The sequence below is a fragment of the Urocitellus parryii genome, chromosome 9 (genome assembly GCF_045843805.1).
Source record: "Urocitellus parryii isolate mUroPar1 chromosome 9, mUroPar1.hap1, whole genome shotgun sequence".
Lineage (NCBI taxonomy): Eukaryota > Metazoa > Chordata > Mammalia > Rodentia > Sciuridae > Urocitellus > Urocitellus parryii.
The window spans coordinates 142547738-142574589 of record NC_135539.1 but is presented as its reverse complement, the minus strand read 5'-3'; the positions used below and the strand labels follow the sequence as shown (position 1 = coordinate 142574589).

Sequence of the window (26852 nt, the reverse complement as noted above, 5' to 3'; positions counted from 1 at the left end):
GTGAAGTACTAGAAGAGGATTCCATGAAGATGGTGAAGTCGGTAGCACCTATCTCCTCACCTAGAAGTGGTCATAGTAGCAGAATCTCTCTCCTGTGACTATTCTGGAACTCTGAAGTCAACTAAGAGCTTGCAACCTCTAAGGGAATGAAGTACTGATAGAACAATATGGATGAACCTCAATAACAAATATGATGTTATATGAAAGGAGTGAGTCAGAAAGGACCACATATTGTATAATTCCCTTTATATAAAATATCTTGAATAGGCAAATCTATAGAGACAGAAAATAGATAAGTGATTGCTTTGGGCTGAAGCAGGGGAGTTGTTGGAGGGAAATGGGTGGATGATTACTAGAAGGTGAATTGAATGGCATATGAATTATGTGTCAACCAAAAAGATCTTACAAAAAATTAATGAAGAGTAGACCAATGATAACAGGAGAATTGAAAATATAAAAAAATTAGTTTTCCAAAGCTGATTAACATACAGTTTCTATTTCCTATGTTTAACTTGTGAAATATTTTTTAATTTCTAAGTCTAGTTTCCCGATCTTCAAAATAGAGTATTTTTCTTTAGTATTGTGTTTAGCTCAAGAGCTCATGCATGATGTATACAAAATTCTCACCAAATGGTGACTATTTTCACCAAATAGCTTTCCAAAAGATTATTAAAAAATTTATCACTGTCCTTGGAAAAGTGGATCATTCATTCTACTAAGCTACATGTTTCCTAAAAATAGAGACTTGTTTTAGGCATTTCTGTATACTTAGCAGTACAGGCCTCTAAGTGTCTAAAGCATATTTATTTAGTTCACATGGCTACTAAATTAATATAGTTAATGAATTTTAAAATTAATAAACTATTTTTATGTGAAAAAGTGAATTATTCTTATTTTCCTGAATTTCCTCCTAATACTTTATCAAGAGAGTGGAAGTTATGGAAGGAATTAGCATTTTGATGGTTACAGAGAAGAGAAATTTTTTAAATGGAGCATTTTGGAAAGTGCAGAATTTTGGTAAATGAGGATGATCAGAGGTATCATGAAGATTTATGTGAAGTGATGATGGAAGTATTGCTAATGACACACTGAAATTTTAGAATTCATCAAGTCAAGATACCCATCTCTTTATAGACACATGTCATTTGATGTCCTCTCCTTGTCCCCTTTAGCATGAGAGCCCTGAGACTGCTCAAGGGAAGAAAATTAAGGAAATGTAAGAACAAGGTGATTTAGGAAAAACCACATACATGAAGAAAAGAAAGTTGCTTGCTATTCAGGGTCCTTCATTTAGACTGGTTTTATGATTTTTAAAGTCAATAAATGGCAATTTCAGTTATAGGCAGTAGAAATGCATTTGAAATTTATGATTCATCAAAGACTGGTATTTTACAAATATAAAATCAGTGTTTATGTAAATAGCACTATACATTTTTCCTTCTATTGTTTAATACTAGTTATACTCTAAAATTGGAATGTATATAATTTAAAATAAGATCCCAGAAGCAGACACTGCCCCAATTTTCTGCATTGTTCATTCATTTTAGAAACAAATAATTGTACAATATGAGGAAGAGTAGTGAAAAGTTAAGCAGATCTTTTAAAAAGTGTTTTTAGTGCCTTTCCTTGGAAAAGCCAATATTGAAATGAGTAACAAAAAAAAAAAGTTGAATTGAGAAGACATAGCCATACATGTCTCCTATAAAACTGTTCCAGATAGTATATTTTACATAAACCATTCAGATTCAGCAGTCAAAATTTAAGTAACTTAGCAAATAATTGTTCAGCACTTACATGCTGGACACTATTCTATATATTTGGAATACATCAGTGAATTCATCTATCCCTTGCAGATCAGTTACCTTAACTACCCAGAATCCAATTGTAAAAAAAAAAATGTGCAAAAGATTTGAAAACAATGGTATTTAAAAACTTATGAGGGTCTGGGGTTGTGTGTGTGGCTTAGTGGTAGAGCACTTGTCTAGCATGTGTGAGGCACTGGGTTTGATCCTCAGCACAACATAAATAAGTAAACAAAGTAAAGGTATTGTGTCTATCTACAACTTAATTTAAAAAAAAAAAAGCTTATGAGTCTTTCATACTCCTTCGGCTTAGTTTTTTTCTTATTAGCTTAAATCTCTGCCCAGAAATTGGAAAGAAAGGGAACTAAAAGAGATGAGAGGTTTGAATTTGTCATTCAAACATCTGAATTTTGTACCTATACATTCTACCTTTGATGCTTATTCATTTACAGATCACAGGGCTTTACAACTGTGATGTATTAGAAACTGATACATTAACAATGAGATAGGTTATGAATTTAAAAAGTTGTTCAGTAATACAGGGAATATTATTTTTAAAAAGCCAAAACAAAAGTAATTAGGGTAGTTAGAGTGTAATCATTTTCATGTGTTCAGTAGATTTGTTCAGCACTTTTTTCATGTGCTCAGCTGTTCCGCACTATGCCCAGATCCTAGTTTAAAGGGATTTTTTGCTGTGGGGCTCTAGCTTACTCTGTAAGTGATCAGTGGGTAATAGAAGAATTTAATGGAAAGACACTAGCATGGAAAATAAACCAAATGAGTTTAGCCTTTCAATAAGCCACAATCATAATTTGCTTTTGAAATTGATGATTGTGATGTTACTTTACCTGATAATTACTCTGAAAATATCTACCCATCTAGCTGAACACATCCGCTCAGCCATCCTGCAGGTCTAGCTTTTTTCAGTGCAGAATAACAGAAAAAGTTACCCTTTCTTGTTATCCATACATAAGCATTAAACATTAAAGGCAAAAAATAATTAGAGGGAAGCTAAACTACCAAGACTCCACAGAAGGTATACAAATAGTATTTATGACTAGCAAGGAGATCAACCCTGTCTTCTGTTCCTGTGCTGTGCAAAGAATACCTGACTCAGGTACATCTAACAAGTGTTCTTTAGTTGGCTCTATTGCTATAAAAATGCTTTTAAATTAATAGTCCCTATATATTTATATTCACCTGTATTCTTTACTGTTAATAACATTATGGAATGAAAGTACATTTTGATTTATTGAATGAAAGTACATTTTGATTTATTGACAGCTATCGACAGTTATAAAATTGCGTATGTTTAAATATATACTTAGTATATTCCCAAAGGGATTTGAGACTACTTGTAATAACATCCTAGGTAAAACAAGCCTGTTGTTGGTCACTTAGACAATTTTCCACCAGGGACACTCTCTGACATATGGTCTCTTCACTAGTTTAGCCCAAGATAGTGGCAAAGCTTTCCAGGTAGCTGTTTCTCAGGGAGTGCTGATCAACAGTTCAAGGCCCATGCTTGACAACGCTCCCAAGACTCCGGAAGTTGGTCCTCTAGGTTTCTGGCATCAGGAACAGAATGGTGATGGTGATGCATGCAGTTTGGAATATTAAAAACAAACAGCAAAAGGAGCTGAGGAGGTAGAAGATGGAACTATATCATATAATTGAGCAAAATTAAGGGGTTCAAATATTTAAGAATTAGTTTTTATTATATTTCAGTATTGGGAGCAGAAGGATGAATTTTCTTAGCTATGAATTTTTACCCCGAAAAGGTAAGATTTTTCTTTGGCAAATGGCTCTTGCCCCGTTTGATTCATTTATTTAAAGGAAGACAATTTGGTAATAAGCGAATTCGGAGGGTAATTTGGATGGATGGCCTGTACTGGCTACTGAAGACATTTTGAACGTCACGGAGAGCCACTGACCACCTTTCCAATATCTGACATTCACCCTAGGGCTCAATGTGGGTTTCTTTTTCTTTCGAGGAGTTGCAGACAGCAGAGAGCACGCAGGCCGGCTCTCCAGAGCCCGACGGGCTACCAGCGGGACGCTACCGCGCAGGCGCGGGGCGCTGCACCTGCTCCTCGGCGGCCGCCCGGCGGAGCGCAGGGTCTACAGCGCCGCCTTGGGGTTTGTGCCGCTTCTCACTCCACTCCTACAACCAGGACCCCACGCCTCTCCTGTCTGCCGCCTGCCCACCCCAGTAGGTGAGCCAGTCCGCACACCCTCTGACCACGGCTCTTCCCGCCTGGCGTTCTTCCTCGCTCGAGCTTTTTCCGGAGCAGGATCTACTGCCCGCACCCAGCTCTCTCCCACTGCGGACTTGTTGGCGGGACGCGGGCGGAAGTGACTATCAGCTTCCACAGTAGAGAAGGGATCAGAATCTTGGCTTTTCTGCTTCACAGATGTGTGATCTTGAGTAGGTTAAATTTTCTAAGTCACCGTGAAATATGGGCACATTCTAGAATGTTAATTTAGCAGCATGGAACTTGTCCTATTTTTGTTTCCATTGCTATAAGTCACAAAGTCCTTCCTCATAGACACAGCCAATTACAATGGCAATTCAACTAGCAATTTTAGGTATCTCTATAAAATTAATCTGTCCACAGCTGCCAGATCTTTCTTTATTCCTTGCTACCTATTATATAAAACCCACAATCCCGCCCCACATTTTATGACCCTCATACCTTTACAATTATGGGCCTTTCCCCACCTTTTCCTAATTTGTTAAAATCCTACTAAGTGTGCATGGCAAGCTTAAATTCCACCTCCTTCAGGAACCACTTTTGATGTTGCCAGTGCCCTTGCTCTCTTCCTGACCCAAGCCTTTTCATGATTATGGTACCTGTCACATTATCTTGGATTGCAGTCTTGTTATTCTTTCTACATATCTTTTCCAGCCACACATTTCAAGTTCTGTGGAGGCAGGAACCATGACTTTTTCATCTTTGTATTAACATAAGTGCTTCAAAATATGAATTAAAAAGAAGGGAGGTGGGTTTAAAAGCTTATGATTTACATTTTGATTGCAACTAAACTTGAGAGTGCAGTTCTGAAATTAGCTAAAAACTAACTGTAAACAAAGTAAAGGGAAATGAGTTCACATCCCAATCTCCTACTCAGTGCCTGTGGTGACAGTGATTTCAAATGTGTTCTCTCATTTCCTCACAACAATCCTGAAGTATCATCTCACAGATAGGAAACTTGAGGATAAAAACAATGACTTTCCTAACATGTCAAACCCAAATTGCAAACCTAATATTTTAAATCCTTCTGACAGCATTATTTACTGAAGTTAAGCAGAGGAATTATTACAATTTCCTTTTCAGGAATCAAAGATGATGTCCACAAATATCCTTCCTGAAGTATAACATGCTAAACAAATGTAAAATGTTAATTGTAGGAAAGATGTTATAAATCAAACACATGGCTATCTATTTCTATCATTCAAACATAGTACCTTGAATAAAACATCTGGTGGACTAGAGATCAGTGATGGACATTTTAATGTTTCATGATGTTCTTTTTAAATAATTGCAGATAGCTGAATTAATCAAATGCCATTTATATAATTCAGTATTCACATAGCACCCAAATGTGTTTTGCAACAAGGGACAAAAACAAGACATGGTCCCTGCTCAGAAGGTTCATAATCTGAAAGACAATAAGATACTGAGGATGTATCTATAGGAATATCTATAGGAACAGAAAACAGTTTTTTAAAAGTTTTTGTTTTGGGCACTACAGTTTTCCAGTCTTCAGTGATAATCAATTAAATCCCTTCCGTGGGTTTTAGAATAGGATATTAAACAAAAGTACTCTTTTGTGAGTACTGAAAAAACTGATTTGGTTCCTGGGATATGATAAATGATTCTTAACCAATGGCAAGAAGCTACATCTCTGAGTATCAGAATATTTAGGGGTGGAACAAAGAGGCTAAGGAGTTTTAAAAACAAGATGATATTTTCAGCCCTTGCGCTGATATAATTTCGTTTATTTAAAAAATTTGGTTAACATTAAAAGGGAGTGTAGGTCTACATTTTCTATAGGGAAGAATGCTTTAAAAAGAGAGATGAGAGTTGCCAAGATGAAGATTAAGAAAAATCAACAATGCAATGTTGATTGTTGTTTTTTCTGGTGGTACAGTGCCAGAAAAAAATGATGAAAACTGAAACAAGGGGAAAGAGTAAGATCACAAAACAATGGAAGAATTAACAGGGTGATGAAAGGTTAACTATAAGGTCAGAAGAGGGGGAGGATCAATATAAACTTTGTCCTAGAAAAAAGTAAAAGATTTAAATATGTAATGTAAAGCTCCTATTGAAGCAGAAGATAAATTTTAAATGAACTTGATTAAGAAGGGAAAATATACTTTAAAATATTTATTTAATAAAAATAATTTTATAATCTATACAGATTTGAATAAAAAGTACAATGAATTATTTTCGCTTCTTCGCAAAACTGTATACAGTACAACTAGCACATTGGGTTTAGCATTCTACAAATATGGCCACACTAAGATATGAACATATTTTTGTCTTAAATAGGTAAAGGCTCAGATTAGGTGCCACAAACTGTGAATTAAATACCAGGGAAATATTGCTTTGATAACATGAACAAATTGATTGTACCACAGTCCATTTTATTTACAAAATTAAATAAAATTCCTCAAACACTACCTTCCTACTTGTTTGGGGGTAAACAATTCCCTATAAAGCAAAAAGGGATCAGAGCAAAAAATCAAAAAGTAACATTGCAGGTTGCTACCTTTATGACATCACTTACCCTTCCCTTCATTGTCAGAGTTGTTTTCCTTTTCCTTGATTGTTAAGGAAGTGAATAGAAATGATCTTTTTTATCCCCATCCATTTGCTTCTAGGATTCCTACTTAAATCATACAAACATACCAATTTTGCAATCTTGACACTATTATTAATGCTGTTTAGCTGTGTTGTTCTTAAAGTTAACACCTCAGCTAAAAGCGCCTACCTAGATTCTTTTTCACAATAAGGCAACAAAGTTGGCTTTAAAATAGTGTTCATATCTCTCAAATATTAGCAGCCCCTTGGGAGATTGACTTGAGAGTTAAATACATACAGAACAACTTTTTTCTTCCAAGTAACTTGGAATCACTAGTAACTTTTAACTTAAACAAATATTCAAGATGATCTGCCTTTAGAAACAAAGGCATACCTAAGTTACAAAATGGAGGAACCAAATCTAACCTAGTTCCTGCCCACTGAAATAATTAAAAAGAGGCTCAGTTTATGGAAGAAGGCCTTGGAAAAATCTAACTCCTACTGACATCTTTATCTCAGATAATAAAGTAAAAATGATATAAAAGCTATAAATGCAAGGAAGTTATTTTAAAGAAAAAAGACTTGTTTGTTTGTTTTTGTTTTGTTTTTTTTTTTTGGAAAAAAAAGGGGATGAAAAAACAAGATGGATTAGTTGTATCTTTAACCCACATGAGTTTTTCATCATGGAATTAATAGTCCTTCATATTGAATTACAAAAGACAAAAAAACCTACTGATTATGTCTCTTCATTTAGATTACTAGAAAGCTTGAAACTTATCTTTTCTAAGTGAGCTTCTCTGGGAAGCATAAGAATAATGCAAAAAATGTACTTCTAAAGAGTTTTCAAATACATAATGGTCAAGATAGGAACCAAAAACATTAATACAATGAATTTTTTAAAATAACTTAAAAATGAGAACACATACTCCTTACAGGACAGAACATTAAACCAGAGCAAATATTGCCAGTGATAGAACAACTGTCATCTGTAGAAACACAAATGCATGTGAGTAACACAGAGATTAGAATGAAGTTGAATAGAGGCAGGTGCTGATAGGACATATTTTTCTCAAGGTTTGTAACATCGTGTGGCTTCTTTGAAGCCCTGTCCCATCAGGCCAAATCTCCAGCTAGTGGATACAGAGGTGCATGTGACCTATTCAACACCAAACTCATTTGCTAATCAAGTATATAACACATGTGCTGCTTGACTGCTTTTGATTACTTAGTTTTCAAAATCAAGTTCACTTCTGAATCAGAAAAAAGTCATCCTTAAATTAGCTCTCAAAAATAATCCATGAATTAAACTTCACTGCTGGCTCCTCTCAACAGGACCATAATACTCCAGTAATATAAGGTGTTAGTTAAGTGGCTGCTTTGAAGCCATGAAATATGCATATTCATAAATATTTGCCTAAACCTTAAAAAATTAAATACATCCAGGCAGTTGCTATGCAGAGTTCTTGCCATAAGAAGCAGCCCATTCAGCAGTGTATTATGAAGCAGTTACTGCAGAACTTGATTCTTGATCTTCCTGCTTTCTGTATTTCTTGATAACACTGACTGCACCATTTACCAGGAAAACCACAGCAATGAATGCAAAATAACTGGCGTAGATCAGGAACTAAAAGGGAAAAAAAGCAGCAATTTGCATAATTATTAGAGATGAGCTGTTTCATTTCATGTTTGTGAGTATACCATATATAATTAAAGGTATATTCAGAGTTTCTCAATACAACTTCAAAAATTGCATGCTTACACCATGTGCCAGGCATTAAAGACACAAAGCAGCAGCCTAGAATGGCAGTTCTTAATTCTGACTTCATTCCTTACTAGCTTTGTGACCCTGAATGAGATGCTTAACCATTGAGCCTTGACTTCTTCATTTACAAAATGGAGTTCATACCAATTGCTATGTCATAGGTCTATTGGGAGAAGCCAATAAAATGTAGAAGTTTATTAGCATATTACTGCTGTTAATAATATTGTTTTAGCTGGGTGTGGTGGTGCACTCTCATAATCCCAGCTAGAAGGTTGAGGCAGGAAGACTGATAGTTCCAGGGCACCGTGAAAATTACATGAGACTTTGCTTCAGGGGAAAAAAAAAAAAAAAAAGGTGGACACTGGGATGTAGCTCAAGTGGTAGAGCCTTTACCTAGCATTGTGACCCCTGGGTCTAATTCCCAGTACTACAGACATACACATAAAATGAATAATATTATTTTTATTGTTGTTGCTGCTATTATTCTTATTCTTGTTATTCTTATTCTTGTTTATGTTATGCTTTGGATCTGAATGTCCGCTAAAAGCTCACATGTTGAAGGCTTGGTCCCCAGGCTACAGTATTCTGAGGTGGGGCTTCTGGGAAATGATTGGATCATGGGGGTTCTGACTTCATCAGTGAATTAATCCTCTGATGGATTCATAATTTGATGGCATTACTGGGAGGTGATGGAAATAAGGAGGTAGGACATAGTTAAAAAGAGTGGGTTATGGGAGGTAATGTACTCTGGGGGACTATCTCTTGTCCCTGGCCCCTTCCTTTCTGGCTTACTCTCTGCTTTCTGGCTACCATGAGATAAACAGCTTTCTTCAGCCACACCCTTCCACATGATTTTTCTGCTTCACCTCAAACCTAACAGCAAAGTAAAAATAAAGCTTTCCCAGATAAGCTGATTCCATCAGATATCTTGTCACAGTGATGAAAATCTGATTAACACAGTAGGTATCCTCAAACTGAAGATCAAGTTCTAAAGATCAAGAACTTCCATTCTTTTCCAGAAGAAGGCAGTAATAGGATTACTTTTTATAAGACTCTTCCCTAAAGCAACTTCATAATGTGATTATATAGTTTACCAAAATCATCATCATTTAATTCTTAAAATAACTAAATACTTATAAATTGGTTCAAAGGCACAATAAGAGTATGGCCTTAAATCTCTGAGCCAAGTTCATTTAAATTTGGATATATTTCCAATAGGAAGCCTGTTAACTAATCATGGCAGTTAGTTTCAGCATAGTACACAAAATTCTATTATTCCACAAGTTTAAATCCACCATTTCTACAAGGATGTGCTATCAAATTTCTACTTTAAATGTCAGCCATATGTTCTTCAACTGAAATAGGCTGTAACTCTTCCTTACCAAATAGGATGACAGGAACTTAGTTTTCTTCTATTCTCTATCCCAAAGTAGGTTTTAGGGTTAGATACTGGTTAAAATACTAGCTCTTCCATACACTGATTGTGTGATCTTAAATCACTTGACATCTCTCAGACTTATTTCTTGATATCCATTCCTGACAACCACCTTGCAAATTCTATATAAAGCATCTGGCACATGCAGGATTCTGAATGCACAGTACCCATTATCATTATCTCTCCTTTAGACCTCTTTAATTTAAAAAAAAAAGTTAATTATTGCTAACACGTTGGGTCTTTGTGTCCTAAGAAAACTAATATGTAAATATGAAATGCTGGGTAGTATTTATGGAGGTAATAATGGGGACATTTATGGAGGGAATAATGGAGAAGTAATCATTTGGGCTGAGCTGGGCTGAGACTGGGGATAGACACTTCTTGATTCAGTTGCCTACTGTAACAAAGTACAGAGCAAATGCTAACTACAAGTTCACAATACATGAAGGCATACACAAGTATACAATTCCTGAACAAATAAAGGTATTCATATTGTCTTTGGGTGTCTATGCAGGTTTTTTACTCAATAGGTCATGTTAAGAATCAAAATGCTATTTGTCCACTGCAAGTCATTCCATTGGTATTTGGGTGAGGGCTGTGAGATAATGAGGTATGTCATCTTAACCATGAGATATACTATTCCAGGCATCAATTAAGAAGGGGCTGGGGTGGCTGGGGTTGCACTCAGTGGTAGAGTGCTCGCCTTGCAAGTGCGAGGCCCTGGGTTCAATCCTAAGCACCATATAAAATAAATAAATAAAGTAAAGGTATTGTGTCCAACTACAACTAAAATTTTTTTAAAAAAAGAAGGGGTTGGGGCTCAGTCGTAGGGTACTCACTTAGCATGTGAGGCACTGGGTTCAATCCTCAGTACCACATAAAAATAAATAAATAAAGTCACTGTGTTCATCTACAACTAAAGAAAAATATTTTTAAAAAAGGGGGCAGGGAGCTGGGGTTATAGGTCAGTGGGAGAGCATTTGCATAGTATGTGTGAGGCCTTGAGTTCGATCTCCAGCCCCACAAAAAGAAAGAAGGACTAAGCCCAGAAGGAATCAATAATACCTCTCAGTTGAAATAGTCCCTTTAGGCTAGTTATACTCAAGAATGCTCTAGGGCCTCATCTAAAAGATGATGATGATCTCAACATCCTCCACATAAAAGAACTAAGGACAAGGAGGTAACTGGAGGAACAAGGTTTTTGGCTTTGTTTTCATGAAGTATGTTCTACTTCTGTCACCCTGATCACATCAGACCATCTTTAATGCCAAAGGAGAGATCTTACCTGAGTCTCAATTTGTAGGCCAAGGCCACTGGCATCTACCACAATCAGCGTGAGCAGAGTCTGCAGTGCAAGGGCAATGAAGGTATTTACACCAAACACTAGGGCATAGCGTTCCATGCTGAGGTTTGCAGCAATCTGAAAACTTTTTTAAAACAGTAAAAGGAGAATTAATAGACAAGAACTGCTTCTGGATAATTATAATCTTTAACTATGAGGAATAGCTCCTTCTTTCCATGTCAATTCTCTTCCCAATCAAATGAAAAAATTTTGTTGCTGAATAATGTAAATTCCATGCAAAGATCTAAAAATAGTAGGAATATACAAAAAGGGAATAATCAAATCTTGTCTACATGCTTCCTGAAAAGAAAAACTGATAATGCACATACGGTATGATGCTGCCTCCCACTTATCTTTTAACTACAAATCTGAATTTCTTGGTTTGGGAAGCAATCAAAAAGTTTTGAATCCTGTCACATATTTTCCTTACACTGTTTTTAAAGCCAAAATACATACGTTGCTATCGTGATGAGTAACATGTAGATGGTTCTGAAGACAACATAGGATGCATAGCACACCCAAATGTCACCCACAGTGTCCATGACATACACTGCAGCAGCAATCAGGAGAGAGCACAAAGATAGTGTCATTTCTCCCCAAGTTGACCAGGATATTTTTATATAACCAACCATAAACACAGCAATAGCACCTATAAAACAAGAAGACAATAATCTAGTTATTGAACTTTATTGAACACACACATTTCAATAAATTAAATTATATTTTAATTTATCAAATTTTACAAATCAGCCAGCTCAAGATTAATGGAGGCCTTGAAACTCAGGCAGAGAATTTTGGACTTGATGGAATAAACAACATGGAGCAACTGAGAAATGACAATAGACTAACTTAGGGTAGCTGGCACTGAGATGGAGAGGCAAGACACAGGCCTTAGGAAAAGTGTCAGAGAGAACCAGGCTTCTAGTTTGACAACAGTGCAGCATACATATTGTCTCCTTCAAACCAAGGTGCAATCTAGTATATGTGAAAGGGCCTGCTATCCTTTTGGTAAGATAATGATGCTGAGAGCTAAAATATATGGAGTGCTTTCCCAGGCACCATTAATAAGTGTTTACAGATATCACATAAAACCTTCCAATGACGTCTAAGTAGGGCAACAAATAAGAGACAGACAATGGAATTATAATGTGAAGGGCACAGACTCTAAAGCTATGCCCAAGCTCAAATCTTGACTTGATCTTACTGCTTGCCATATATGCAACTGTAGGCAAGTTACCAACCTACTGTACCAAGTTTCCATTGTAAAATAGTGATAATAAATGCATCTATCTTGGGAATGGTGTGAAACTGAATTACAATATGTAGAACATTAGGATACTAGAATAGCACCTAGCACATATTAAACTCAAGTGACATTAGCTATTATTGCATATTGCTACTTAAATTTCACATCAAGTGAAAAAAACAAAGATAGTGAGAAACTTGGATAAACAAAGAAAACAATTCTGAAAATTATTTATCAGCTTTCCCTGAAGCTTATAAAAAAAATCAGGTTTGTCAGTCATAGTCCCCCTCCACTTGAGCCCTTCTAAGTTCTCCTACATAAATCAGAACTCAAAATAAGGGGTCTTCAAATTTGGGAGGGGGGACTAAAACCAATCACAAGTGGCTTAACTACCAGTTAAGCCCTTACTGCCATCCTGCACTACTTGCCTAGTAAGGTTGAAACGGCCTCCACGCCACCATTGTAGATTGCAGCATGGCGAGAAGACATCACCTTCTCCCATAGGCCCTGTGTGTAGTTCACAACTTGAAAATAGCCACAGGTGGAGAGGGCCCACCACACAGACCAGCAGAGTAGAGGGCGGGAAGAGTAGCAGATCAAGAAGTCATTCCACAGCACCTTTAGCACAAGGAGACGATCTGCCCTGGGCTCCTATGAAGCAAGAGAAAACAGCTCAAACACTCTGATGGAAATTGTACAGAAGGCAACGACAGAGACTGGATTTTCTATTTAACAGACTTCTTCTTTTTCCTTGTAAAAACAAACTTCTTATTTTATATAAATAAATAAATAAACAAACTTATTAGTAATTACATTTATCCCTGGTAGGGAAGATCACTCTATAATCTCACAAATGACTATCTAAAGTAAAGGCACAATGTCTAATGATAACATTAATAACAGTAATTAACATTAACTAAGTACATACTAGATATACTTATTTAAGAGCTTTCTACTGCCTCATTTAATACTCAAAAATAATAGATACATGACATGAATAAAGAAACTATGTCTCACATAATTAAATAACTTGCCCAAGAAGTATTAGAACTAGGATTTGCACTTAACTTCTTAATCTTCAAAACCTACTACACCCTGCTGCCAGAAATCTTACGTAAACTCTGAAGTATTAATGATATGCCAGTCCATATGCTAAAGTAGTAGTTTTGTGTGAATTATTCATGTGTGTGTTGTGAGAAGAGAGAGACTATGTGTAAGAATACTGGGAAGGGAATCTAGGGCCTCATACATGCTAGCTAAGTGCTCTACCACTGAGCTACAATCTCATCCCCTAAATTGTTATTATTTTTTAATATTTGTTTTATTTGTAGTTGGACACAATACCTTTATTTTATTTATTTTTATATGGTGCTGAGGATTGAACCCAGGGCCTCACACGTGTGAGGTGAGCACTCTACCACTGAGCCACAATCCCAGCCCCCCTTAATTATTTTTGATGAAGAACTCAAAATATATCAGGTCCAGTTATAAGGCAAGCACCTCAGTCCAGTTCTGATCATGAAAGAAAACCACTGGCTTTGTTGATGCCTCTTTCTGCAATATTACCAACCTTGACCCCAAAGCTAAAGTCTCTGAGAAGAACTCACAAATAACTTGTGGACTGGACTATCACTTTGACTCATCCTACTTCACTTTTCCTTTCTATAAAATCAAAATAAAACTACTCACTCTTCAATATTTCGTACAACTATAATTTACTGTTTAATTATGGCTTAATTAAATGGTCTACAATCTCCAATATCCATCCACAGTCTGACTTTCCTTCAGGCTTGCCCAAGAAAAAGAGCAGTATTTTCAGGCCAGTCAGAACAGCTTCCAAGCAACATAGCAGCCTGATATGGGATCAGCAGCAGAGCCTAGGATATCACAGAAGTGACCTGAATCCTAATTTTCATTGCACTGTAGCCAACCTGATAGACTGACAATGGTGTCAGCCTAGTGAAAGATTTTATGGATCAAAGTATAGAGAGAAGTGAATCTCATGAGTGCTCTTAAATTATGTTCAGGAGCATTACAGGAGCATTATCTGTGCAATTCTGCATAAATTGCTAATTTCTGATTCTAATGCTTATCTCTACAGTGAGAGGGCTGATGAGACCTAGTCCTTTTTAATATGCTCCGATTTTTCTAGGATCTGTGCTCAGAATCAACTCTAACCAAATTTTACAACTCTTCAGCATATAAAAATATGTCATTTCACACATCTATAAGAAATTTCAAGTTGGTCTAGGACAGAATTTTTTAAACCATAGGTCACAATTCATCAGTAGGTAAAAATATGGATTTAGTGAGCAGTGACCTGAATTATAAAAAAATAAATAGAATGGAATGTATCGGTATAAAGTATAATGTTGCAAAGATTTTTTTTGTTATACATAAAATATATGTGTGTATACTGGCTGCTATGTAAAATATCATTCCTGTTTCTTATTCACATTCAAAAAACTTGGTCTGTAAATATCTATAAAATCTTTAGAATTATGGTTTTGTTAATATTTAAATTATACACTTACGCCTACCCTGCAAGAAGCCTTGGGTTTGAGACCAACCACTGCAAAAATTAAAAAACAAAATATATTTTTTATGTATTATACGTAAGTATATATAGTCAGCCAAATCCATTTTAAAACATTTGGAACAGGGGCTGGGGATGTGGCTCAAGCGGTAGCGCGCTCGCCTGGCATGCGTGCGGCCCGGGTTCGATCCTTAGCACCACATACCAACAAAGATGTTGTGTCCGCCGAGAACTAAAAAAAAATAAATATTAAAAATTCTCTCTCTCTCTCTCTCTCCCCTCTCTCTCTTAAAAAAAAAAAAACATTTGGAACAGACAAAAAGAGAGTTCTTATTTTATTTGTTTCTACTATATGAGACCTATTAAATGATTATATATACTTGCCTCCCCCAGCAACCCTTTGTTGATTTTCCATTGTCAGCTAACAAATTCTGATGGAATCAGCATTTCATCGATATTCAATCCCTGGTCATTTTGGCCAAATGTGGCTGTAGGTTCCCTAGTGATCAAGGGCGAGTCTCATGATGAGTATCAACCAGGCTCTAGAGAGTGCCTCAGGCTCCTAGTGACAATAACCTAAACTCCAGCTAATAACCTGAGATGAAGAATGGGGTAGGAAAAGGAGAGAATTTTCAATAAGGACATGAGAGACCATTTTTGAAACTACTGGGTAAACTCTAGGTACAATGCAGACTCTGTTTATGGTGGTTCTTTATTCTCATTTAGTCTACACAACTTTCAGAGCTCAGTATTAAGTCTGCCAGAGCCCACATGCAAAGCTGGAATGTTAATAGGCTTATTTCCAAGTATGTCCCAGAAAAACTAAAACTAATTCAGTGTGGATGCAATGAAACTTGCCCCTTATAGTTTATAATGTGATAGAGGGGGTTAAAAAAAGTGGGTGACTGGGGAGGCAGTTCATCTTCCTGGAAAGACAGAATGAGTAGATGAATTATTTTAAATGTCATCTCTCTTTATAATCGCACTTCAAGTATTTATTGCATTTTTTGTGTGTATATGTACGTCTTCATACATGTACTTGGGGTAATGATGTCCATCATCTTTCCTACTCACCTATCTCCTCCCTTCCCCTCCCTCCCCTTTGCCCTATCTAAAGTTCCTCCATTTCTCCCATGCTCCCCCAACCCATCCCATATGGATCAGCATTTTCAAATCAGAGAAAACATTAGGCATTTGGCTTTTGGGGATTGGCTTAACTTCACTTAGCATAATATTCTCCAACTCCATCCATTTATCTGCAAATGCCATGATTTTATTCTCCTTTAATGCTGAGTAATATACCATTGTGAGTATACACCACAGTTTCTTTATCCATTCATCTACTAAAGGGCATCTAGGCTGGCTCCACAGTTTAGCTATTGTGAATTGTGCTGCTATAAACATTGAAGCGGCTGTGTTAATATAGTATGCTGTTTTTAAGTCCTTTGGGTATAAACCGAGGAGTGGGTCAAAGGGTGATTCCATTCTAAGTTTTCCAAGGAATCTCCATACTGCTTTCCATATTGGTTGCACCAATTTGCAGTCCCACCAGCAATGTATGAGTGTGCCTTTCACCCCACATCCTTGCCAACATTTACTGTTGTTTGTATTCTTAATACCTGCCATCTGACTGGAGTGAGATGAAACCTCAGAGTAGTTTTGATTTGCATTTTTCTAATTGCTAGAGATGTTGAACATTTTTTCATATATTTATTGACTGACTATATATCATTTTCTGAGAAGTGTCTATTCAGTTCCTTGGGTCATTTATTGATTGGGTTATTTATTGTTTTGGTGTTAAGATTTCTGAGTTCTTTATATATCCTAGAGATTAGGACTCTATCTGAAATGTGTGTGGTAAAAATTTGCTCCCATTCTGTAGGCTCTCACTGAAAATTTATTTTGCTGAGAAGAAGCTTTTTACTTTGAACCCATCTCATTTATTGATTCTTGATTTTATTTCTTGTGCTATAGGAGTCTTATTAAGGAAGTGGGGGCCTAAGCCAACAAGAAGATTTGGACCTACTTTTTATTCTATTAGGTGCAGGGTCTCTGGTCCTTGATCTACTTTGAGTTGAGTCTTATGCATGGGGAGATATAGGGGCTTAATTTCATTTTGTTGCATATGGATTTCCAGTTTTCCCAGCACAATTTGTTGATGAGGCTACCCTTTCTCCAAAAATGTTTTTGGTGCCTTTGTTTAATACAAAATAATTGTATTTATGTGGGTTTGTCTCTGTATCCTCTATTCTGTACCACTGGTCTACAAGTCTATTTTGGTGCCAATACCATGTTATGTTTTGTTCCTATTGCTCTGTAGTATAGTTTAAGGTCTGGTATTATGATGCCACCTGCTTCACTCTTCTTGCTAAGGATTGCTTTGGCTATTCTGAGTCTCTTATTTTTCCAGATGAATTTCATGACTGCTTTTTCTATTTCTATGAGGAATGTCATTGGGATTTTGATTGAAATTGCATTAAATTTGTATAGTGCTTTTGGTAGTATGGTCGTTTTGACAATATTAATTCCACCTATCCAAGAACAAGGAAGATCTTTCCATCTCTTAAGGTCATGTTTAATTTCTTTCTTTAGCATTCTGTGATTTTCATTTTAGAGGTCTTTCACTTCTTTTGTTGATTCCCAAGTTTTTTTTGGTTTTTTGTTTGTTTTGCTGAAGCTATTGTAAATGGGGTAGTTTTCCTAATTTCCTTTTCAAAGGATTTGTCTCTGATGAACAGAAATGCTAGTTTCAAGAACTATGTTAAATAGAAGAGGTGAAAGAGGGCATCCCTGTCTTGTTCCAGTTTTTAGAGGGAATGCTTTCAATTTTTCTTCATTTAGAATGATGTTGGCCTGGGGCTTAGCATAGATAGCTTTTACAATGTTGAGATATGTTCCTGTTATCCCTAGTTTTTATAGTGTTTTGAACATGAAGCCTTCTGTATTTTGCGGAATGCATTTTTTGCATCTATTGAGATGATCATATGATTCTTATCTTTAAGTCTTTTGATGTGATGAATTACATTTATTGATTTCCATATGTTGAGCCAACCTTGCATCCCTGGGATGAATCCCACTTGATCATGGTGCACAATCTTTTCAATATGTTTTTGTATTCAATTTGCCAAAATTTTATTGAGAATTTTTACATTTATGTTCATTAGAGATATTGGTCTGAAGTTTTCTTTCTTTGATGTGTCTTTGTCTAGTTTTGGAATTAGGGTGATACTGGCCTCATAGAATGAGTTTGGAAATGTTCCCTCTTTTTCTATTTCATGAGATAATTTGAAGAGTACTGGTTCTTTGAAGGACTTGTGTATCCATCTAGTCCCCAGCTTTTTGTGTTTGTTAGGCTTCTGATGGCATCTTCTTGCTTGAAATTATCTGTTTGACTTGTAAATATCATCCTGATGCAATTTGGGCAAATCATATGACTCTAGAAATTTACTGATGCCTTTGATATTTTCTATTTTATTGGACAATAAATTTTCAAAATAATTTCTAATTATCTTCTGTATATCTGTAGTGTTGTCATGATACTTCCTTTATAATCACGAATGTTAGTAATTTGAGTTTTCTATCGCCTTCTCTTTGTTAGCATGGCTAAGGGTTTATCAATTTTATTTAGTTTTTCAAAGAACCAACTTTTTGTTTTGTCAATTTTTTTCAGTTATTTCCTTAGTTTCAATTTCATTGATTTCAACTCTGATATTAAGTATTTCCTGTCTTCTACTGCTATGGGTGTTGATTTGATGTTCTTTTTCTAGGGCTTTGAGATGCAATGTTAGGTCATTTATTTGTTGATCTTTTCTTCTTTTAAAGAGTGAAGTCAATGCAATGAACTTTCCTCTTAGTACTGCCTTCATAGTATCCCAGAGATTTCGATATGTTATATCCGTGTTCTCATTTACCTCTAAGAATGTTTTAATCTCCTCTTTGATGTCTTTGGCAACCCATTATTCATTCAATAGCATATTATTTATTCTCCAGGTGTTGAAGTAGCTTCTATTTTTTATTTTTGTCATTGATTTCTTATTCCATTATAATATGATTAGAATGCAGGGTAGTATCTCTACTTTTTGTATTTGCTAAGAATTGCTTTGTGGTATAATATATGGTCTATTTTAGATCCACGGGCTGCTGAGAAGAAAGAGTATTCACTCGTTGATGGATGAAATATTCCATATGTGTCTCTTAAGTTTGTTATTCATTGTGTTATTGAGTTCTATAGTTTCTTTGTTTAGTTTTTGTTTGGAAGATCTATCCAATGGTGAAAGAGGTGTGTTAAAGTCACCCAGAATGATTGTGTTGTGGTCTATTAGACTCTTGAACTTAAGAAGAATTTGTTTGAAGAACATAGATGCTCCATTGTTTGGGGCATATATAATTGTTATGTCTTGTTGGTGTATGGTTCCCTTGAGCAATATGTAGTCCTTCTTTATCCCTTTTGATTAACTTTGGCTTGAAGTCTACTTTATTTGATATGATAGAAACCCCTGCTTGCTTCCGCAGTTCATGTGAGTAGTATGATTTTTTCCAACCTTTCACCTTCAGTCTGTGGATATCTTTTCCTATGAATCTCTTGATGGCAGCATATTGTTAGGTCTTTTTAAAAATCCAACCTGCCAGTCTATGTCTTTTGATTGGTGAGTTTAGGCCATTAACATTCAGGGTTATTATTGAGACATGATTTGTATTGCTGGTTATATTTGTTTATTTTTGATATTTAACTTGACTTGATTTCTCTTTTGATTAGTATCTCCTTTAGTGTAATAATTCCCTTTGCTGATTTTCATTGTTGTTTTTCTTTTCCTCCTCATAGAATATTTTACAGAGGATTTTCTGTAGTACAGGCTTTCTAGTTCTAACTAGAAAATTAAGTTTTGTTTATCATGGGAGGTTTTTATTTCGTCATCAAATCTAAACCTTAATTTTGTTGGACATAAGATTCTTGGTTGGCACCCATTTTCTTCCAGAACTTGGTATATGTTGTTCCAGGATCTTCTAGTTTTCAGGGTCTAGTTGAAAAAACTGCAGATATCCTAACTGGTTCCCCCCTATATGTGATCTGATTCCTTTCTCTGTGGCTTTTAAAATTCTCTCCTTTTCCTGTATGCTAAGCATTTTCATTACAATGCACCTGGATGTGGATCTGTTATGATTTTATACATGTGATGTCCTGTAAGCCTCTTGTATTTTATTTTCCAATTCATTCTTCATGTTTGGAAAATTTTCAGATATTATTTCATTGACTAGATTGTTCATTCCTTTGGTTTGGAACTCTATGCCTTCCTCTAGACCCATAATTCTTAAATTTGGTCTTTTTATGTTATCTCATAACTCTCAAATGTTCTGCTCACGGTTTCTTTTCATCTTCACTGTCAACATTCAAGATTATATATTTTGTCTTCATTGTCTGAGGTCATGTCTTCCAAGGGTTCTAGTCTGTTGATGATGCTTTCTATTGAGCTTTTAATTTGGTTGTTTCTTTCATTTCAAGGATTTCTGTTTGGCTTTTTTTCAGAACCTCTACCTCCCTATTGAAGTAATCTTTTGCTTCCCATATTTGCTTATGTAGCTCTTTATGGAAATGATCTTTTGCTGCCTGTAATTGCTCTCTTGTATCATCCTTTAATTTACAGAACGTTTTAATTATGTACATCCTGAACACCTTCTCTATCCTTTCTTCTGTCGTGTTGGCCATGGATTCATCTTGGTTTGTTGGGGGCACCTTCTTCCCTTGTTTTTTCATGTTGTTTGTGTGTCTTCCCTTCTAGCACTGTGGATCCAAGGTGTTACCCTATAGGCTTATAGTGTCCCTGCAGGTTTCCAATACCTCTCCTTTAAGGGGGAGAATAATGTGAACAGATTCCAATAAAACAATATACAACCTTAAACCAAAGAGCTGCTGTTAAGACATTAACATTTTGTGTCAATATACAGAAATGGTAAATTCAATTATTATCTACAATATAAATGATTTACAAGAAGGGTCTACAATTTCTGATGGTGGACAATGAACTGGGGTGAGGTGTAGGATGAGATGCTGAAGGGGTAGGAGGTGAGAATATAGAGTTATTAGATCTTAGGAAGCATGAAAGAGGAATCTAAGAAGTTGGTTAGTAGATGGAAAAAAGAGAAAAAGTGATTTTTGAAATACAACTATGTGGGAAGACAGTAGAGTACAAAAACCAAATATAAATATTAAGAAAAGTAAAAAAATAAAACAGTAAAAATAGGAGATAAAAGAAGATACAATACCACTGTAATATTCTATTCAAGCATCCCAGTCCTTAGTAGCCTAATTATTGAAAAGTACTTGGTTTCACAAATGTTGGGGATGTGAGGACAAGAGAAAAAAAAAATCTCAAAGGAAAACACAAGGATTGTTTTTGTTGGAGATCATTATCTTTCCTGCTTCCCTTCTCATCTAATAGGTGGGTTGTCTGTTGTTTGCTGGCATCTCCACCCTCAGGATGGTGAAGGTCATTAGGGTGAGAGGATTGGTCTTGGGGGCATGGTTCCTGGAGGTGGGATACTGCACCCCAAAGATCTCCTTTGGGGCCCACTCGTGTGATGTGGGCTCCTGGTCTTATCTTCTTATATTACCTATAGACCATACAATTCCTGGTCTCTAATTTGGTCTCTAAACTGTATCTCACACACCACTTTCTACTTCCTAATCAGGAACCTTTCTTTCCAGAGGTCTTGTGGGCTGTGCTCTGGGGAATGTGCACCTGCAGCAGAAACCTGTTTTATATTGGGCAGTTCAGGACCAGGTTTTACAAACTACAGACTGGTTATATAGCTACAAGCACTGTGCTGGGTTAGTGGCTGCCAGGGAGTGGGGTGAGTTGGGGACTTTCGGTACCTTGATATTATTTCTAATCCCCAGCAGTGTTCCAAGCTAGAAGTGGCTCCAACTAAAGATGGCAACGAAGGTGTCTCAAGATGGAGGCATCCACTTTCAGCAATGGGATATGGGATTGGGTGGGGCCAGGCAGTGGCCTTGAGTGGTATGTTCAGAGATGCAGCTCTCTGGCATGCAGTATTGTGGCTGGTGGCTGTCACCAGAATCAGTGCAGCATTCCCAGGTGCAGGCTACTATGTGTAGGGGACTGTGGCATTGGTTCCAGTGACTCAAGATGGAGGCAACCGAAGAAGCCCCATGTTGGTAGGTGGGGTTCCATTCAAAATGGGCAGCCAGAGTTCCTATGCGTGAGCTGCAGCAGGGTTTTCTGTGGGGGAGCAGCAGCCTGGAGTCCTTTGTAGGTGCTAATGCCAGTGGTCCTACTCTGGCACCCGGAGGACTTGTGTAGCCGATGGTCAGGAGTCTGCTGAGGCCACGCAATGAGGCCTGGAGACCTGTGTAGCACAGCGGCCGAGATTCCCGTGTGAAGCAGCTGTTGGGGGTCCTCTAATTGCTCACAGAGAAACAGTATTTCCACTACTTGAATCCCAGGTTCCAGAGTGACACAGAATGCAGCCTCCCTCTAGCATCTCCCATTATCTTAATTGTTCTCTTGTGATTCTCTTTCTTTGCATTATTCATTACTATCCCACTTTGGCAAAGTGTCATTTGAAAAATAAGTAACATACTTTAGCATAGAAAAGGAAAACAACTTTCTGTCTTTAAAAGACTGTGGGCTTCAATTCGGAAACTGGAAGTAGATATAGAACATTTATCAGAATCATTTAATCTGTTAGCCAGATTTTTCTGAGCACTAGCTTTATATACTTTATCAAACACTGGGGTCAGAAAGATGAAGTAGACATAGCCCCTGGCATCTAAGACATTTCTGACATGAGTAATACAGTGTTATGCTAGTTCAATTTTGGAGGTCAGGCACTCCAGGGGAACATTTGTCATTCTTAATATAAATCAATGGTATCTTGAATTAATGAATGAATGAATCAACGAACCCACTCATGACAAAACTTAAATCCAAAAACAAGATCTAGCAAGAGGGGGTTTCCCGTCTGTCTTATCACCATTAGTCAGCTCTCAAAAAACAGCAACTACAAAACATTTAAGGGTGAGCTTACCAGTTCCTCATGCGGAGGCTCCTCCAAATTTAGAGGGATTTTGGATTCCATGTCCTCCCACCCAGGAAGGTGGTTAGAAGCTGGCGTGTTAGAAATAATGCCACCATTTTGTACCTTGATGCCATTTACTCTCTGGCAGGTAGAAGGAATGTGGTGAAAGAAGAGGCTCTTCTGTGGCATGGGCAGGAACCAGGCCACAGCAAAAGCCACGGAAACACAAGTAAGAGAGATGACATTCAAGCTGAATAGGGACCAGCCTGCTACTGAGACAAGAATCTGCCCTAGGACAGAGCCCACTGTGAAGCCCACCAAGGTGGCACTTCGGCAGTAACTTGTGACTTTCTGGTACATGCCTAGGTCCACTACACTGTAGATATAAGAGTAATAGGCAATTTCTGTGGCTGTGGCGATGCCATAGAAGAATTCTAAGAACTGAATGGCCAGCAGTCCCTGGGCATAGAGCAGCATGAACCATGTAACAATAAGGCTGAGTCCCTGTAGTAGAACAACAGGTTTATAACGGAGGTAGTCTGTAGCAAGGAACACAGGAAACAGCAGCACCAGGTAAGAGTATGTCCAAACTGGATAAATTTCATTGAAGACCTGGTAAAGAGAGAATAAAAATCTCTTAGTGATCGAAATACTCAAAAAGAACTTATTTTTATAAAACACCTACCAATGCTTCAAATACCACATTCTTACCAACCAAAGAAACCTTGGCAATAACAGTTCAGATATCTGTTCAAAATATCCTTCCCCATCTCTACTCTGTCATCTTTTTCTTTTTTTTTAAACACATATTAATCAGTTTATTTTATTTTTTTTTAAAGAGAGAGAGAGTGAGAGAGAGAGAGAGAGAGAGAGAGAATTTTTTTAGTATTTATTTTTCAGTTATCAGCAGACACAACATCTTTGTTTGTATGTGGTGCTGAGGATCGAACCCGGGCCGCACGCATGCCAGGCGAGCACGCTACCGCTTGAGCCACATCCCCAGCCCTGTCATCTTTTTCTTAATAAAATCTTTCCCTTTCATCAAGGCTCTTCAGGCTTCCTTATCCAGGAAGACTGCTGAAGTTGATATTCAAAGCTCTCTTGATACCATCTCATATCAGTATCCCCATTTAACTCATAACACTGGTTCATAGCCATGGCTGTATACCTCTCAAGAAGCTTTAAATATTTGGGGTTTCAAGATTTAAAAAAAAAAAAAAAACTTCCTAGAACTACTGTCTTGTAGGTTCTTTAACATGGGACCCAACATTCATCTGTATACTTTAACAGCCAGCATGCTTAAAAGATATGGGGCTCTGGGTTGGGCATGGTGGTGCATGCCTATAATCCCAGTGATTCCAGGAAGCTGAGGCAGGAGGAATGAAAATTCAAAGCCAGCCTCAGCAACTTAATGAAGACCTGTCTCAAAATAAAAATAAAAAGGGCTGGGAGTGGGCTGGAATTGTGGCTCAGTGGTAGACACTCACCTAGTACATGTGAAGCCCTGGGCTTGATCCTTAGCACCACATTAAATAGATAGATAGATAGAGGTGCTGTGTCCAACTACAACTAAAAAATAAGTATTTTTAAAAAGGAGGGTCTGGGGATATGGCTCAATGGTAAAGTGCCTCAAAACAAACTATCTACTTGATTTAAAAAAAAAAGATACTAGGCTCCTTTAATGTTTTAGAAGAAGTACAGGACAAGGGAGCTTTGATCCTACTCACTAATTATATCTTTCTAATTTTAATTTTTGGAGCAAAGGAATAGGTAGAGAGAGTGAATCAGTCCTAGCATCTTGACAGAACAATTCTCTCAGGATAGTAGGATTATAGGCAAGTTTTTGTTCTTTTTTTACTTATTTGTAATTTGGAAGAAGATTGTAGTTTTTTCTATCTTTTCAAATTTTAAAAATTAAATTTTTTCCTTGAAAGATAATGGTACATACTTATAGGATACAGTGTGTTGTATCAGTAAATGTACACACTGTATAATGATCAATTCAGGATACTTAGATTATCCATCACCTCAAACTTTTATCATTTCATTATGATGGGAACATTCAAAATCATTTCTTCTAGCTAATCACCCTTCTGTGAATAGTACACAAGAACTTACTGCTATTTTCTTTTTAATGCATATTTTAAATGGCAATATAATTTAAAATAAAAGCAAGCATGAAACTAGAATGCTCCAGGTGGAATTACAATTCTACTACTTGCTGTGTGATTAGAGGTGCTCCTCTATGATGGCTTAGGTTCTGATGAACTCATTCTAACTTGAAAGTACAAGTCACTCAGCATACCTAGCCTACCAAGCAGCAGCATCTAGCAACATGCAGCATTGGCCACTTTCCCTTGTGACTGTCTGGCTAGCTGGGAGCTGTATTTACCACCAGCATCACTAGAGAGCAAGGCACCATGTACTGCTAAGCCCACGAAAAGATCAAAATGAAAAATGTGGAATATGATTTCAAATGAATGTATATTGCTTTTGTACCATCATAAAGTAAAAAAAAAAAAAAAAATCCTAAGTTGAACCACTGTGTATCAGGAACTGTGCAAAGAATATAGAATAGAGGTTGTTACATGCTGGGAAGGATGAGGGAAAGATGAATAAAAAGAGGCTGGATAACAGCTACCAAAACACAGAAGGAAGAAGTTCTGGCTTTCCACACCACAGTGGGATAATAACCAAGCACACTTTTTATGAATAAGGAGTAGTGCAGTGGGCAAAGGCTCCAAATATGAAGAAATGGTAAAGAGAGGGAAATGCAAACCACCCTGTTTGATTGGTGCATGATGTGCACATTTTTTCTGCACTGTACCTCATTAATATGTATAATTATTGCAGGTTAATAAAAAGTAAATTAAAAACAGTTCCTATTGCTCTCTTACTCCATCTTTTGTTTTAGGACACTGATTGACCTCTTCACTTCCAGTAATTGTGCTTAGACATATTATATAACTTTTAATAATGGTTTTCCCTAAATAATTAACTGTCAAGTTTCATTATAAAAGTCCTATTCTTTTAATGAATGCCAACTAAAACATAGAGGGGTGGGTGATAGGTTATCTTTAGCCTACTGTAATTAATAGGCCTGCATTTCTCCTATTAGAGACATCTATCCCTGGTGAATGGCCCTCTTACACTAATACCAGATTCCTAACAGTGAGTCCCCACTGATACACTATACACCCTGCTATGCACTTCACCTAAAATAGCCCCAACTGATCCAAACAACAGCACTGCAGGGTAAATGCTTTCACCATCCATATTTTGTAGTCAAGGAAACTTGGTCTTAGAGAGAGGTTAGGTGAACTATCCACAGGCATCACAGTGAGGACTGGAAGAAGGAAGATCTAAACCAGACATTCAGAACCAGATATTCTGAATCTACCACACTGAAACCCCTGGTTTCTTCAGTCAGAAAACTATTATTGATCTCAGAGCCTCCTAGGGTACTTGAGGCCTGCAAGTGCTTTTTCAATCTATATGGAAGTGGGGTTTTGGGGGTTGACGGGTCCCCTCCCAGTACTGGGTATTGAACCCAGGGCCACTTAACCACTGAACCACATCCCCAGCCTTTAAAAATATTTTATTTAGAGACAGGATTTCATGAAATTGCTTAGGGCCTCACTAAGTTGTTGAAGCTGGCTTTGAATACACATCCTCCAGCCTCAGCCTTCCAATCTGCTATCAGCCCTTGAGGTATTTTTATAGAACATTTGTCAAGATAAAAGACTGTAATACTGCAGACAGTCTCCAGAGCTTAGCCACTGGGTTCCCAAAGGAGATTATCCTTTCTTTCTCTTCAATGACACCATCAGAAGTTATTACACCAGAAAACACTTCTTGGATAAATACTTTGAATCTTGAAGGGG

General features: G+C 36.9%; 1 protein-coding gene across 2 annotated transcripts in view; it reads right to left on the bottom strand.

The window, feature by feature from the left end:
• Positions 1 to 26852, bottom strand: part of Slc19a2 (solute carrier family 19 member 2) — a 31598-nt gene that overhangs the window by 392 nt on the left and 4354 nt on the right. The window contains exons 2-6 of one of the 2 annotated variants that reach the window (XM_026405259.2): positions 22978 to 23580; positions 12824 to 13046; positions 11606 to 11798; positions 11093 to 11234; positions 6264 to 8234 (exon numbers count right to left, since the gene is read on the bottom strand). In XM_026405259.2, the coding sequence (XP_026261044.2) occupies positions 8106 to 8234; positions 11093 to 11234; positions 11606 to 11798; positions 12824 to 13046; positions 22978 to 23580 (1290 nt within the window). In that variant the 3' untranslated portion in view covers positions 6264 to 8105. Of the gene's footprint in view, positions 1 to 6263; positions 8235 to 11092; positions 11235 to 11605; positions 11799 to 12823; positions 13047 to 22977; positions 23581 to 26852 lie in introns of those variants that run through there. The other variant, XM_026405260.2, reaches the window with a different exon arrangement.